This window comes from Lissotriton vulgaris, chromosome 3_1 (genome assembly GCF_964263255.1).
Source record: "Lissotriton vulgaris chromosome 3_1, aLisVul1.2, whole genome shotgun sequence".
NCBI classification, from domain to species: domain Eukaryota; kingdom Metazoa; phylum Chordata; class Amphibia; order Caudata; family Salamandridae; genus Lissotriton; species Lissotriton vulgaris.
Window position 1 is genome coordinate 2,111,136,288 of NC_141689.1, and position 17,560 is coordinate 2,111,153,847.

Below are 17,560 nucleotides of genomic sequence, written 5' to 3' on the forward strand. Positions count from 1 at the left end.
ATCAAGCACCCTCGGGGGGTGGTAGAACTCAAATAGGAGGGTAGGTTTGGGGAAGCCAACTAAGATGGCATTTCTCCCATCTACATGGCTGAGCTTGAGGGTTTGTTCTCCAGATTTGAAGTTTGTACGGGGGATGGTAGGTGTTAGTTTTCTGGCCAGATGGAGTCGATTGTATACTGATTTCCTTCGTTTGACGATGTAGTCGCTCAGGATGAAGTGTTTATCTATGATGTAGCCAAGCAACTAAGAACCAGGGATGAGTAGATGGCTAAAGGACTGAGGGCGGTCCACCATGGAGAGTACTGTCAGTCAGAATAGCAGAATAGCAGAAGGATTGTTTTTGTGGATTAACTTTTAATGAGTAATTGCATTCAGTTTGGTAGATTACAGAAGAATGATTTCAGGATCCTTATGTATGACAGTTGAAACTGTCAAAGCGATTACTTTTTGTTTGCACATTGATGAATGCGGATATTCTTGATGAGCGGATAAATGCTTATGAGAGCACAGTCTTTAATTAAAAAGTATATCCTATTCTTGTAGTATTGCAAGAATTGCGGTATTCTGCTTTCTTACTGCGCATATTATACTGTTATTATCGTAAGGCTGTTAAGCTGCTCACCTCGTATTGTTCAGCAACAACATTACTTCTGTTTCCTTGAGAAGGCCGGAAGGAAGGCTATAGGACAGCTTCCCCCCGGCATTCCACTGCCAGGTGCATTATCGTTTCGACAACTTGCAGGAAACTGAAGTTGCTTTAATTAACAAATTCTTGTTTGCCACCACAACTTGAGGTCCTATTACCAGCCAATAAAAACATCTTGGTGAGGTTTTTGAAAACTATCTAAAGAATCAGTTTGCAGAAGTCCTAAACCCACTCCATTTTCAGAAAACCATGGAAGGTCCGGCTAAGGTCCTTATTGAGTAGCTGCAAGTCACTAACCCCAGCACACATCACAGATTGCTGCTAGGACGTCACACCTGTGAATTCTGTACGGTACAAACCGAGTGGACAAAACTTTGCATCCCCTTTATACTAAATGATGTTGATATGCGAGTGGAGTGAAACGGGGAGGATGCAGGCAGAGCACTATGCTATAAGAAACCTACCACAGCCCCTCATGATGCTGCTGTGGTTAGAAGCATGTCTTGTAGCGCTATTTGCCTAAGAGTCCGATCAACCAAATTCAAGGACCAAAGGATTCATGTTCCTACTGAGAGAATAGAAATATAAGGGAGAAGAAAGCAACTCTGCAGATTTCGCTTAGGCAAGAGACTGTACTATTGCCAGGCTCTCAAATTCTTTTTAAAGGGGTGTTTTTTCCAAACAAACATAGTTTAAAGTTTCTTTATATGCTTTCTGATGGGGGAGATGGGGAAATATCCAAACATTGCCCGTCAGCAGGCGAAGAGAACCTGAATATGAAAATATGGTCATGCTGAAATGAGGATCGCGGGGTAATGGCAAATTATCAATATAATGTACCTACCTATATGAGGCCTACGGTGATACATGCTCTCTTACACCTCACAGAGTTCCTTCACTTTGATAACAGCTCTCGTTTACATAAGCTCTTATGTCAGTCATTTTTCCCTTTCTGGTTTAACAAAATATATTATGTACTTCTGCGGACTGGATTTTATTTTAAACATTTTCATTAGCTTCAAAGACAATCAAAAGCACATGCTTTACTATCAGTACTATGAATCAATGTTAACCCTTTTGAGAACACAAATCTACCAAATATGTGTGTGTGCATATATACATAGATATAGATAGAGATATATATATATATATAGATAGAAACATATTATGAAAGGCATTTTTAATTTGGTATCAACATAGACACGACTGTTTTTACCTATAAAACATTTAAAGAGCCCCAGAGGAGACAAGAATTAACCCCAGATGTCATCAAAGGTCTGTGTCTGGCCCTTATTTCTGCAATAATGCTTTTCCAGACCAGCCAAATTGAATATCAATTGCATCTGAAGTACCACAGCGAGATTCACTTAAATAGTCCAGTTATTCAATGGCAATAGTTTACTAATCATCAGTTTTCTGAAGAAACTAGATATTTCTCTACCTGGTCATGCATAGGAAACTAGTAATAGGTTCGTAAATATAATCTTCTTATATTCTCCCAAGTTCTTTCCCAAGATCATACTACTTCTGCAAAAGATATCTGTCTAAAAATAATGTACCGCTCTGCAATATAGTCAACAAATTAAATACATCTGTGCAGGCACCTTCAACATCCACCTCTGTCTTTTAAACACAATTTAGCCATTTTTTTGAGAATATTTTGTATGTTTAACCATGGACCATGTTTAAACCTGGACCAAAACTCATTACACTTTTAAAAGCTTTCAAATGTTTCTCTTTCCCTATCTCAAGTTGTAATTTCCAGTTTCTTGAATTCGTAACCTTGAGGGGGAGGGGTACTTCCCCCACAAGACCTTTGTTTTGTGTGGTTTTTTAATTTGTGTTTTGTTTTCTTTTATTTTCATTCACTCATTACTGCAATTTCCCGGATTTTACCAGCTTGAAAGGAATCATTCACAATAGAGCAAAACCAGTGTTTAATGTAAGCCAGCGGTTTCAGGTGCTGTGCACCGGCACTTAATTGTTAACACCAGCACTTATGACAGCCTGCTATATGGTAGCGGTGGCTGTCAAATTTAAAGCTGAGCACATCAACAGTTGTTTATTAATGCAATATAAATTAAAACAGACTAATACCTGCCGCCCAAGCCATCCTTATAGCTTTGGGGGCATGGAGTAGTCTGAATTAACACACGTGTAAGAGTGTCAGTCAGTCAAATTCCTTCATTGCATAATTAAATAAAATCATTACAATGTATATACAGAAGCATAAATGTAAATCAAAGTTTTGTCTGGTGAGAATGAAGACTGTTAAAGTTGCATTAACGGGCATAATAAACAAGCTCGTAAATATCGCCACAAACTGATCTACATTAAATAAATTCCATTAAAAAATTTCAAGTTCGAGGGCGAAGCCAACCAAAAACCAGATAATTGGTGTGCAAAAATGGCAAGGCTGTGCAAACTATACATATACTGCTTATTGTCTTGGATACAAGCATAGACGAGATCACATTTAAATAATCCCGTGACAGTATGGGATACATAGGTAATCCCCGAGGATGGTGTCTGTTCAATCCTATGCAGGATAGTTTAGGTGTGCAAAACAGAGCTTCAAGTGCATATGGTCTGGAAACCATCAAAAGAATGGTTCTCTGATCATGTCCCGAGAGAATGGCTAGTAGAAAGCATTTAGAAATCATTTAGAAGGTCCATCCGAATAAATATTAAAATCCAATCCTAAAAACATGAAAATTCTATTGTTGTTGGTGACCTTAATTAGGGCAGTAAACAGACAGGTCAGTGTCTTTAAGTAATACTTGTAACAGATGTATTTGCCGAATTTTTCCAAGTCACATGGCTCCACTATGTTCAAAACCAAACGTGTTGCCTCTTTGCAGGTTTGTGTCCCTTGTATGAGGAACAAAGTTTTTAACAGGGTGCGACTGGCACTTGTAAGAGTGTGATTGTGAGTAAGTGTGTTAGTACTGCAATTGGCAGCTCTGGCTGGGGCAATGGTTTGTACAAGCTGCCCTGACATCCTGACGAGGACCCTGGCACATATTTTTTTACGAATCAAGCACTGAACAAAACACAACATGTACACCCCAGCCTGGATTCCTCAATATCCACCGGTGTCTGGGTCATCGTTGTGGGTAAGTCCTCGAGGGACGCCACTCTGCTCTGTAAGGGAGGAGTGTGTAATTCTTGCTGGAGTAACAGGAGTTCCTCAGACTTGAATGATAAGGTGGAGGGTCGAATGCAGAATAGACCAGACATGATATGCCGGACAAAAAGAGAGAGTTGGTGTGAAGGAGGGTAACCTAGTAAGGCGGTGATCATACAATAGGTAAAAGAGAGTGAGTAAGTTCTTTAAGAGGGACCCTTGGTGTTGGTGACGAGCAACAGATGATCTTAGAGTAAAATGGAAAGGGAGAAAATTGCGGAATGGGAGGAGAGGTGAGGGCGTGACTAGACCAGAAACACAAGTGGAAGAGCACTTATCTGGCTACCTGGAAAGGACAGTGCTACATCTCTGTGGATCACCTGTTAAATAAAGCTTCCTCTGTTATAAAAACCTCAGTATACTTCTTCATGTGACCTTTTGGAAACAGTCACACAGCCAGTCTGGTAGCCCAGGAGAGGGACCTAAAGCATTACCTGCCTCCTTCGTTGGGGTCCTCCAGTTTGTCAGGATGTGTTCCACCTTCACTAGGCACCCTCACGCGACATGTGCAGATGCCTCTTTTGAGGCATGATCATAGCACCTCTGGACTTGAAGTGGCTGTCCTGTGGCACCTAAAATGGTCCTTACTGCACTCCAGTCTGTTTCCTTATCAGACATGCCCTAGCCGTTGTGCTCTCTTTTGTGCATTTATCAAGTGCTGACAGCAGTTTTTTGTCTTCACCTGGCAGCCCTGCCATTGTCCTCAGTTACTTATGGATGGCCTCAGAGAGCTGGTCAGCGAGGGGCAACAAAGGCTTTCCATCACTTGGGTCTTCCTTTCCTCTGGCTTACCTGAGCCTTCCTCCAGCTGTTCAAATTTGTTAACCAACTGTGGCGTGTCTGTTATTACCATGCATAGTATCTCAGGTCTAGACATCATACTCCACACCTCAACCTCTGCCTTGCGCCTCCTTGTACCACATTCCTGTTCTCTGCTCTCAGTGGATTCACCTGGATCCTCCAGTACTGATTTCCCCCTAGAGAGTCTACCTAATCCACCACTGGCTGTTGCGTGTCCTTTGTTAGCTGGACCCACTGGCTGTTACGTGTCCTTGTTAGCCTGACTCACTGATTTAACACAAAGCCCCCATGTCTGCTTCCGGGCCATTCATTGCGCTTAGTGTATCTTAGCGGTCCTATTTAGAGAATAATTTTATTGTAAGAACCTCCCCGTTTCCATGAACTTTCCCTTCCAAGCTCCTTTTTTCTTAAATAGTTCTAAATGTGTCCTTGACTTAGTTTCAGTTTTATTATAACTCCTCGGCACTCTGCCTTTTTAATAAAAATAGTGATGCCAATGCAAGTATTCTTTGCAAAACAAAGACACAAAATTATCTCTCACAAAGTTGTAAAAATTATTTTTGCCAGGGTTCTTTAGCAAAGACTGAGTGTAAATCAGTTTGGTGGATTGAAGTTTAAGAGCGGGAAAGCACATAAGGGCGTCTAAGGAAAAGATGATGGAAGAGATGGGAAACACTTCTTTCTACAGAGGCTGTGCTCTGAGCATGTGGTAATTGGAAGTAGGGGGGTTACTGCGAGTTGTGTTGTGTGGGTAGGCTAGCAGGACGCCATCACTCTTCTGGCAGTGGACTTCTTTGTATAGTCCCCAATTTGCGATTGAGCGGATCGGGTGGGGCCAGGCTACCTATCGCCCACAAACCCCTCACCCTCCAACCTTGTTCCGATGTCACAGGTGTTTTTACTGGTGTTAGAAGAAACACACCAGTAAAACTGGTCATGATGGTCCCGTACCCTTGATTACTGGGTGCAGTACTACAATTCAGGGTGACTCCTAATGAGGGGCTTAGCCTCATCCACACCTAAAGGATGTTTGGGTGAGTTACAGCATGCCAAAGGAGAGATGTTTGATACAGATCCATAGGTAAATTATGATCAAGACTGCAAGTCTGCGGGTGGATTCCCCTGGCTGCCTCCACTGTACGATGGAGAGTGGCACATTCATCCACACCTTATGGGAGTGCACACACATACAATGATACTCGGCCAAAATAACGAGGTAGATAAGCAAGATAGTAGGGACACAGTTACCAAGGGATGCTAAGTACGTACTGTTGGGCATACCTTCAGAAATAGACTTACTCAAACGCAACCTCCTCATTTGGCACTTGGGGATGGTGGTGGCCAAGAGGGACATAGCCAAACACTGGTATGCGCCACACGCCCCAACTCTGCGAGAGTGGAAATCGGAGATGCACATGTACATGGGGCAGAGCAAGTGACAGACAAAATGAGAGGATGTCCCCAAAAATTCTTTAGAATTTGACGTCCCTGGCTCAGGTACTCTGGGCTGGAACTTAACAGCACACAGGGACCTTTGCAGCCTCCAAACACAACCTGGGGAGAGAAAGATGCGAACACGCACACACCTGGGGGGATGGGGAAGGCGTATGTCCAGTGTGATACAACTTCAATGAACCAAGAAAGAAGTATGTTGACATTGCTAAATACTTAGTCACGGAGGCAAATACTCCATGCTACGACAACTTAATTAAGATAAAAACGAAGGACTCTTGTCTGAACTATTAGTGAATACCTTTGCTGGAGGAAGGAATAGTGATCAACATTGCCCTGTACTATTCAGTTGAGGCCTGAAGAAATTGGACCCTTAGAATTTACCACAAACTTTGGGAACAATCCATTATCGCCACTTAAATGGTGGGCAAAGATCAGTACTGGAGGAAGGAGCTGAGAGCTATATTGCCCTTCATTTTCCAGTGGGGGCCTTAAGATATTGGTACCTTATTATTATACTCCAATTTTGAGGCGTTCATTGGCTAGGACGGTCGTAGAAGTACAGACCAGGATTTGCACTTGGGGAGATATTGTTTTGTCCTGATGAATGTGGTGGTCGAATTATAGTACCCACCGAAACGCATTGATGATTTAGCCCACCCTAGATCCTTGAGGACAACTGTTACACTAAAACAAAGGATAAGATAATTTGTTGTTTCTATGTGTAATAAATGATCTGTACCAGACTGGTGTGGTGCTTTCATGATTAGAAATGGCGTTGTTACTTTTTTCCCAGAGTATATGTTTTTAGGTCTTTGTTTAATAAATGTTTTTAAGAATTGTTTTTATGAGTTGTTGTGGCTTGTAAAAAATGTGGACAATCATATTGATATCTGTTTTTAGAAACTGCTGAATTAATTCCTCTATACAATATTTTTGTTTTTTAAATCTATGAATAATAAATTTGCTATGATCGATTGACCCATTTTTTAAATTATTTTAGTTTTTTTTTTTAATTTGTAACCTACACGTTGTTTGTGTTTTGGTGATAGAAAATTCTCTTTTGAGCCTTTATGGAGTGTGTTACCCAAAGGGGATTTGTTTATGACTTTGGTCTACTTGATGCCCTACTCCTTTGGTTTTAAAGGGCCCCTCGCTCTTTCTTGAGACGTTGCTAAATATGCAAGGTGCTTGTGATCAGACGATGGACATGTATTTTGTTATGCTCTTTTTTGTGCCAAGAATAAATTTGATATGCTTTTAAAATAGAAAATGCATCAATAAAAATATATATATTTTTTAAGTCTGCTTACTCTTCATTTTTCACCAGAACCAGATCTAATCTATGGTCCGATCCCGATTGTGAGTTACCCGACAGATGGTTTAGAAAATTTCTGGACCACGCTGAATTAGGGAAGTCCATACCTAGAATAGTTTTCCAGAAATCAAGCACTAAACCCCGTTATACTCTAGATGATTGCAGATTGCAAAAATCCTAATATTTTTCTTGAAGTCCATAAGGTCTTAATGGTTGAATCTCTGCACTTAAATCAGGATTCTTTGAAATCGCACAGTAATCTTCAGATCAGCGTTATTGATTGAGGCTGGCCTTCCCCCTTGTCTGTTCAAAATACTCAATACCATGTTTGTCTTGGAGCCAGTGTATTAGTCTCATGGTTGTTTTCTGCATGACGTAAAACCTCGGTTACGATTCGGGCCTTTGTTAAACACAACATTGACGCGCTCTCAACGCATTCTGGGCATGTCACGTAAACTTGGATACGAAGAAAAAAGCACCGGTGAGGAAAGCTTTTGAGATCTGATGCAAGAAATCAGTAGCTAATAATACGTTGCTCAGATGTCCTTCGCACCCAATTAACACACCCAACTGCTGCTAGGTGTCTGGGTAAAACCACTGCAAAGGTTAGTGAATACACACACATGTATAACTTTGCAGGTGTTAGCTGGTTTTCGTTGTCTTCCATTCAAACATCAGCTCTCGGACCTCACTGGTGACTCTGATCTTCCCTTCTCGACCCCTGAATTAACCACTGCGGAAAGCCTGCTGCACCGGTGTAGCAGGCTTTCCGCAGTGGTTAATTCAGGGGTCGAGAAGGGAAGATCAGAGTCACCAGTGAGGTCCGAGAGCTGGTCATTGAATGGAAGACAACGAAAACCAGCTAACACCTGCAAAGTTATACATGTGTGTGTATTCACTAACCTTTGCAGTGGTTTTACCCAGACACCTAGCAGCAGTTGGGTGTGTTAATTGGGTGCGAAGGACATCTGAGCAACGCATTTTTCAGTGGGGCTGTAGGAGAGGGGCGTTTCCACAGGGGAATATTTTCCGTACACGGAAAAGTTGTGGTGTTTTAAATGGCGCCGTACGCGTTGTTGCGCATAACTGGCGAAAGTGGAAATCTCTGTCAGTCGTTCGAGACATCTTATTATTTGTAGATCATTTCCATCTCCCTCTGGAGCTTTGTGATTGCGCCCGGAGGTGGTGGGGTGCTTGGGTGCATTTCATAGAGCGCTGAAGCAGGCCTCTTAAGCTATCCGTGTTAGTGGCTTGAATCCCAAGAGCTAGTAGCGGGTGCTTGATACCTTGATTAGATGTGAAGCTCTGAGTTTCAGCGGAGTCTCCTGGGCTCAAAGGCAGAACCCAGCATGCGACGTATGCACGTCAGATTTTTGTCCCAGTGAGCAAGTGGAAACAGTATCTTGGTGATGTTGTATCCACGCAGAGCCAGCCTTAGGCAGGAGCGAGCTGGGCCCAGGCCCGGGGTGCCAATATTCCGAGGGGCGCTGCAGGGAGCTGCCTGGCGTAATGTCCTGCAAACAGCAGCTCATCCATTCCACTTGGTCTCAATCGGATCCCTTTAGAGACTTTGTAATCAGCCTTTAATGTACGTCAGTGTCATTGTTAGCACCCCATCAACCCCCTGCCCTTCTCCCATCTTCCTCACACCACAACAACTCCCCGCCACCACAACAAATACCATATTTTCTTTACGCCTAGGGCGCTGTCCCAGCCAATCCGATTTGGGGCCGGTCCTGTGACGGTGCAGGGATTGTAGAGGAGCTTCTACCTGAAGGAAATACTTTGCCATTATTTCTGCCTTCGGTGACCCGAATTATAGGAAATGCATGAAAACCTTTTTGTTGTTAGACTAACGCCCACCGACTTTAAACCACCAGGATGTTGGTTAGGTAGCTGCACGCTTTGCGCTATGAAGATGGTGATGATGATGATGAACTATTCCAGTGAAGAGGGAAGCAGACAGCAGAACAGGCCTGGATGTGAGGCACCTTATATCTACTTATTGCTGCATGAGGGTGAGGGCAGCCGCATCACTGTACAGGGCCTGCGGAGGCTACTGACCAAGCAAACTCCAATTGACCCATGTCCGGCAGTCCCTCACATCACTGATATGAGCTAAAATTAAGACTTGTGAGCCAAAGAAACTGCAAAGGGCAAAACGCAGTGAATTCATTCTTCCAAGTAAAGTGCCCCACGCAAGCACTGCATGCCCAAAGGGCATGCGCTTGTTATCCAGTTGAATGCGGGTGGCGTATTATCTGAGAAGGAATCGCCTTAGAAACAAATCGCCTCTTACGGTGTTTTATATATAGGTCTTCCTCCAAGGTATGTACCTTTGAGGAAAGGAAATTATAAGTAAGTGACAGTAGGAGAACTGCCTTGATCAGGCACCACACAGCTTATATGTATGTTTATGACCTATCTATCCACTTTACCAGATCAAATCCTTCATTTACAGGCTAGAATGAAACACCAAACCAGGGTACCCCAAGGAAGCTCTCGGTTTGCAGTGGCTGCTCTTAACATGCAGTGCAGAGAAGAAACAATTTCCTGTAATTCAGTTAAGTTGCACTTCTTTTACTCCTCGTTATTACCAGCATGACCGATAAGTACCATGATTCGCAAGGTCATTGCTTTACATGGCCATATCAAAACGTTGGCACGCACTGCCCACAGTACATATTTACTTCTGGGAAGTGCCGATACTCTTCCCCTAAATGATTTGCCGCAGTGTTGAAAAGTGCTGGTACTCTCCCTTGGAAATTAAATAAGTGTAGGTACACAGTACCAGACAGTGCCTGCTTATTAAAAGCACTGTAACACCATGAAGTTGAATAATAATAATACAAAAGACCTCCTGGTAATAACCTAGATTTCTTCATCAACATTTATTGCTGTTAAGTAGTTGCTTAAAACATTGACAGTACATACCCCCTGCGCTCCCGCAGGGGACGTCAGATTGCTATCGCCCTGGGCTCTGCGGTGCAGAATATCCTTACACACTGGCGCACTACTACGGTCCCTTCCCTTACAGGGTGGTTACATAGGCTGTGGCACGTGCTGGGGATGGAGAAATTGTCACTTACCTTAGCTGGAGATATAGATCAGTTTGATGAACTTTAGCAGCCATTCCACTCCCTGCTGGCCACTGAATTTAGGGAAATGACCTGCCCGAGATATCTTCGCCTATTACGGCTCACTGCACCTGAAGGGGGGGATTCCTAAACGGGCTCCGAATGGGACGTCCTCCCAGGGTGGTGGCAGGGAGAAATGAGGTAGGGTAGGTCTGAGCACTGGACGGAGAGGGGGGGGCAGGGGGGATTGGGGAGTTTGGGGTTCAGGGGGGGTTTACGGAGGGAGTTTATTCTTTTATCGCAGCACTGCCTATATCGGTGCAACTCTGCTGGCTGGATCAATTTTGGAATGTCATCAGGAGGGCTTCCGAGCCTCACGCACGCTTCTGGACATTGCAGATCCGCTCCTCATATGCAATGTATGTTATGTTTTTTTGTGCTGCTTCAATAAAAATGATTTAAACCTAAAACATTGACAGGAACTGTTTTACTGCAGTTTATTCCAACAATTTTGTGGCGTGGTCTAGTAAGTTACATAGATTACATCTACACCCTTTATACTGGCAAACATCTTTATAATCAAACCCTTACTGTTGATTTCAGGAGATTCAGCTATGTTAAAGTACATAGCCATGTCTCACTATTACTGTTTACATTGAGCCATTGATGTAGGATTGAGGTTGTAACCAAACACGATGCATGCCACTTGTATACCGAAGAGTGGAGTGTGTCTGTGTGTGTTATAAGAGCGAGTCAGAATGCAACAGCTATCCTACCAGTGGGAGGCAATCTAAGGATTATAAAAACAGAAATATGCAGGACATTGAACAAGTGCCATTATACTGAAGACATTTCCCAGTGTAAGATTTCCAGCTATTTCTGTAAGAATCTCTCCTTAGAACAATGTTTCTAGAATTGCAATACTTTGAAAAATATTTTTATGAAGAAGATGAATGAATAGATGGACTGATGTATAATGTACTTTTCAAAATATTTTTGTTTTCCAGTGCAGCAAGGAGTGTGCTGTATGTGAAGAAGGATGCACTCGACCTCGTCCACCCGGCTGCCCTCACCCATGCAGTTTGCGATGTCATTCTGGGGAATGCCCGCCATGTGTTCAGATGATGAGAGTGAAATGTCACTGCAAGATCTCAACTCTTTATGTGGAGTGCATGTGCGTAAGCAATAACTCATTAAGTTCCCTGTTTTGGCATCCGTGTTTAGTAAATATATTCAACAGCATTTTTAAGTGTCTTTAACAGTTTTGTCTGATGGAGACATTTAACTGTAGATTCTTCACCTTTTGAATAATTCCCCAGGCATCAGATTGGATCCGGAAAGTTTTCTAGCAGTACCCTGGAGTGCCAGCAGGTGGTGCCAGGGGCTCTGCATCAACATCTTTCTTATACAGGCGTCACCCATGTGTGCTGACATCAGTTCCTTTCTTTCTGCGCCAACGTATCTGAGTCAGTCCGCAGATCCGGAGCTAACCCCTATCTCATTATATATATATATAAGGCATTTATAAAACGCAATGGTTACGCCATCTCGGCGTGTCCCCGGGCAGGGTGAGATACAGAGGAGGCCGAACTCCTCTCTACGCCATTACATGCTGCAAGAAAACAGGTGAGTTTTCAGCATCCTTCTAAAGTTGGTCTCAGAGCTTTCCAGCCTAAGTTTTAGAGGAAGCTTGTTCCAGTACTGAGCGCCCCGGAACCTAAAAGAACGGCCCCCCATCCTAGCCTTCTTGACCTTGGGGATTACCACAAGTCCGGTGCCGATAGATCTCAAAGACCTTTGTGACACATAACTGATGACCAAGTCACTCAGATAGGATGGGCTAGCGTTATTGAGGATGCGATGGCAAGTGCAAAGAGTCTTGAACATCACCCTTTGCCTCACGGGTAACCAATGCAATGTGTTGAGGTCTTTTTTTGAAGCCGCCCTCCTAGGCTGATTAAGAACAAGCCGTGCAGCGGCATTCTGCAGTACCTACAGTCGGCCGAGACTCTTTTCCGTGGCACCAAGATAGAGAATATTAGCCTAGTCGAGGCGTGAGGTTATAAGTGCATGAACCATGGTCTTATGTGCCTGTAACGGAAGCAGATTTAAAGTTTTGCGCAGGGACTTTAACACCCCAAAACACTTGCCAGTTACCCTTCTTATATGTCCTTCATAGGAAAGGGCAGGGTCAACCCACACCCCCAGATTTTTCGCCTCGCTACACGGAATGGGCGTTGGGCCCAGGCTCGAAGACCACCACTCCGCAGACCAGCTCTTGCTACTGCCCGCCACCACCAAAACCTCGGTTTTGCTGCCATTCAGTTTAAGGCAGTTCCTGTTCATCCATGAATCAAGCTCCTGCATATAAGCCCTGAAATTAGATGCAGCGAGTTCCGGGGCTTGTGATAGGGAGATCAACAGCTGGGTGTCGTCCGCATAAGAGACGACCCCAACTCCAAAGCTCTGCACTATTTCTGCGAGCGGGGCCATATATAGATTAAACAGCGTGGGGCTCAGGGCAGAGCCCTGAGGCACCCCCTGCTGCAGTTCAATATCTCTAGAGTGGTGTGCACCCGGTCTGACCTGGAAGCTACGACCTGTCAGAAAAGACTTTAGCCATTTTAGAGCAGTCCCCTAGACACCACCTTTATTTAGACACTGCGGCAAGGTGTAGTGTGCTACAGTGTCAAAGGCTGCGCTCAGATCTAACATTATTAGAGCCATAGTGTGTCCCGCATCTGCCCCCTGCCTGATGGTTTCTGTGGCCCTTAGTAGGGCAGTTTCAGTTGAATAGCCTGCACGAAACCCAGACTGTGCCAGGGTAGGGCAGTTTCAGTTGAATAGCCTGCACGAAACCCAGACTGTGCCGGGTGGAGGAGGCTAGAATTTTCCATATACGTCATCAGTTGGCAGTTCACCAATTTCTCCGCCACTTTTGCCAAAAAAGGCAGAAGTGAAATTGGCCTAAGGTTGTCAAGTTTGCCTGGGCTTACGTTAGGCTTCTTTCTAACTGGAAGGACTATTGCGCGTTTCCAATTTTCTGGCAGCGTATGCAAGCTAAATGAAATCTCTATCACATGTCTGATAAAAGGTTCAAGCACATCCAGGCTATCCGCCATTACCGTGACCGGAGCAGGATCCCTGGGTGAGCCATAATTTAACACCGAGGCATATCCTCTTGAGAATCTCCGGGGAGGGGACAGTGAAATAACTGAGTATAGGGTCTACTACAGACTCAGTTATCTGAATTTCAAAGTCAGCCCGCCTTTTACCGTTCCTGAGAAGGACGAGTAGATCGCCGCCACCTTCTCAGAGAAATAGGTAGCAATACGATCACACTCCTCTACGTCACCTCTGCTGGGAAATTTCTTTATATATTTTAAATAATTCCTTGGTAGCGCTCTCGGCCAAGTCAATTTTAGTTTTATAGTAAGTGGCTTTAGATTGTCTCAACAACTTTTGGTATTTCCGTTGGTGAGTCCTATACACCAATTTGTCCTGACTATGGAAGCCCTTACTCCATTTCCTCTCGAAGCGTTTACATTCCGTTTTTATGGACTGCAACATCTGGGTGAACCAAGGAGCATTTTTACGTTTCCTGCCCCCCTCTTTTTTTCAGGAGAAGCGGCGCCACCTTATCGAACGCCTTAGTAATGCGCCTCTCCAAATTCAAACAAGCAGTGTCCCTATCCAACCCACCTGGATGGCCACTCTCTAACAGCTCTTTGTTGAACCTCTCCTGATCTAAAGTTTTCCACTTCCGAAATGAGTGGGTACCGATCCCTGCCCTTTGGTTGTCACATTCCGGTAGTCTAATCACCACCGGAACCAGAAAATGATCTGACCACGGGACTGGGAGCAGCTTAGAAACTACAACATCCTCCCAATTGGCGAACACCGGGTCAAGCAGGTGTCCGTATCGATGGGTGGGGGCAAAGTATTTTAGCTGTAGCTGAAATGCCTGGAGATCATGGCGCAGATGTAGAGCTTCCTTATTCAGGGGGTCTTCAAAATGCAAGTTCAGATCACCCAGAACCAACAGCTTGTCATGCCTTAGTGCTAAATGGGCCAGGCTCTCCGATAGATTCATCAGAAAGTGAGTAGAGGGACCAGGGGGTCTGTAAATCAACAGCCCTTTCACTGTAAGGTTTGGACGTAGCTTTAATAAAAAAGCCCCCGCCTCACAATCACAATCAGATAATAATGAGGTTTTCAATCACACATTCAATGGAAGACCTATGAATCACTGCGATCCCCCCTCCTCTACCGACTGCTCTCTCCAATGTCGCTATAGTATACCCTGGAGGGAGTGCCTCGACAATATCCGGGTCGGAATTGATACCCAACCACGTTTCCGTTAAGAACAGCAGATCCAGTTCTTTGTCTAAAAGTAGATCTAATATTTCAATTTTATGTTTACTGAGAGATCTACAGTTGACTTCTCCAGCCTTCCTGGCACGGATTAAAGCCAAGCTAAATGAGCAGAGTAAACAGCCACTGTTTTGGGTAGCCACCATACTATGTTTAAATCTCCTAACCATGGGGGGGCACAAGGCCAGCAATTCCGCTCTATCATATTGTCCATACCTCTTATCTTGACCAGGGCTAGTGGCCCCTTTCCTCGCCGGCGCGCCCGCTGTGCGCGTCCGCTGCGCGAACGCTGAAGCATTGTCCTTAAATCCCTCCAAGCTGAGTCCTGTGCTGTCGACTATACCGCTAACCATCCCGTTCCCCCCAGCCAACCGGAAGTGCCTGTCTCCATCCCTCCTCGCCCTCCGCGCAACGGTGCTATTCACCGCGTCGAACCAGGGCGCGGAAGGATGAAATCGAGACAGGTATCCCAGCGCAGTAATGCCTCCTAAGGCAGGTAGGTTGCAGAAGCAACAATAGTTTTAAAATTGACACTGACCATTTTAATTGTCACTTTTAATTGTAGAAGTTCTCTTCAATATGCAAGAGAATTATGTCACCTCCCAAGTCTGCAAATTTTAAACTCTGAGGCAGATGTCTGTGACTGACCCACATGTGATTTGCATGTGGTGATTAGGGTTGGATCCCATTTCTAAGGCCTGCAGTGATTGCTCCTAGATGCACCCAGGGCGGTTTGAGATTGGGAAGCTGAGCTCCTTGTGGCAAAGTACCACAAGACCCAGCACCGGAATTGATCGAGGTCTAAAGAAAGGTCCTAAGCCCGCTTCCATTGCTGCTCCTGTGACCGATCTTCTTTGCTCTCCAGGCCTCTAGCAAGGTCTAAAAAAAGCGCAAAAAGTCAAAGCGAGACTCGGCCCCATCCCACCACTGTCGGTCCCCCAAGAAGCTGTGAGGGCATCATCATGCCTCCAGGTCACGCCCCCTGAAGTTGATCTGCTTTTGAGTCAATTCTGCCCCTGTTCTAGTGGCAACTGGAAGTTCCGGGTCTGTTGGCAACACAGCAGCTAATCGAGTAATTCCACAATCCTATGTTGTGCATTTATGGTATGATGCTGGCACTTCTATGGGCCCCAAAGAGCCGAGAGGCCTCCCATCTGGGGTTCTGAGGCCTCCCATCTGGGGTTCTGCCAGCAAGTTTGCCCTCGGCGCCACTTGAGCCCTCTGGACTACGGTATTGTTTCCCACACAGCCCACGCCGGAACGCAGTGATGCAGGAACAATTTGCAGAGTGAGGGTGCTGCCGTCAGTGTTACGTCACTGAAGTCATAGACATTGTGAAAAATTAAAACAGCACACAAAGAAAAAGTGTGGCAATGAGCTACATCCATTCAGCAGGAGAGTGTGAAAGGTGTTGTATGTAGCCCGAGGTGCATTTTGGAGCTCACTGTCACAAATATATTACTAAACTATGGTGTGGTAGCACATTGTCATTTAAAGATGGTGCATTTTACACTGAAATGGCCACTACATTTGCACAGGCATGTCGTTTAACTGCTAAAACCATACTGCTCCCAAAGGCTAATGTGTGAAAATCGTGTTTTAGTGAATATTTATCGTTTGCGAATCATCAACTAAAGTGTCTTGATTTGTTTTGATCCTATTAAAATAATTGTTTTCATCACACTTCTAATTACAAAAGAAAGTACTTTGTCCTTTTCTAGCTGTAAATTATTCTACTGTCTAAGTTTTGCTGTGTGTTAGGAAAACAAAATTTGCTTTCTACAGCTTGTTCTTTCACTTTCAGTAAGATTGTCACATAGTTCACTTTACAAAGTCATCTCAGAGAAAGAAAAGTAAATACAAATCTCCATGTGAAAAGAAAAAGCAGCAATTTGTCAAAGGACAGTCTAACATTTGACCTCTGTCTCAAGATAAAAACACAGTTTTAAAGGCATCTTTATTGCTCATTCAGCTTCTGAACTCCACCATGTTTAGTTTGGTGGTGTTGCAGCGTCCCCACAGCCCTACATCCAGCGCCAAGCCCTGAACATGCTCCACCAACACCAATGCCAGCATAGTCCACTTCGGATGACGATGGCCAATCCATAGTACTGTCTTGCATCAAGACGTCGCCACTCCAATCTCTGCTCTGGAGTGTTCACAGCTAGCAGAACCACACCGAATTCCTTGGGGATTTCTGCTCCCTGACGCCAGCCACACCAGCAGTTTCCAACCTTCAGAGGCTTTCGTAGGGGCTGTCAATACCACCAGCAGCTCCCACAGGTATAAGAATCCCTGTCGTGGCTGCTGTACCCATTGGAAAGGGCAACAGGGACAGCCGGCAGCCCAATCTTCCATACTCCCATCTGCCACTTCTAAAAGCCTTCTTAAGCGTGCCTTTGTCAGCACACAGGGGGTGAAAATTGCAAAAAACACAGTTGATGGACAGAATGTAGAACAATGTCATACATTCAACCCAGTACAAGGATCTGGGCCTAAATCCATCGTTTCTTTGCACTCCACACCACCCTGGGTTAGACACTGGCTATATGCAAATCAGCTCTGACCCTGTGCCTCATGGGAACAGTCCAGTCCGAACTACCAAGCCATGTCTTTCCCAGACCGGAATCAAGCATCCAAGGACCGGTTTCTGGCTATCAGCCTTCTTCAGCCTGGCTAGCTTGACTCCAGTGGTGTGGAGAGCC

General features: G+C 44.6%; 1 protein-coding gene across 1 annotated transcript in view; it reads left to right on the forward strand.

The window, feature by feature from the left end:
- NFXL1 (nuclear transcription factor, X-box binding like 1) overlaps window positions 1-17,560 on the forward strand; it is a 680,877-nt gene that overhangs the window by 515,066 nt on the left and 148,251 nt on the right. Inside the window, exon 18 of the mRNA XM_086962681.1 lies at window positions 11,489-11,655. Within this exon, the coding sequence (XP_086818807.1) occupies window positions 11,489-11,655 (167 nt within the window). The remainder of the gene's footprint in view (window positions 1-11,488; window positions 11,656-17,560) is intronic.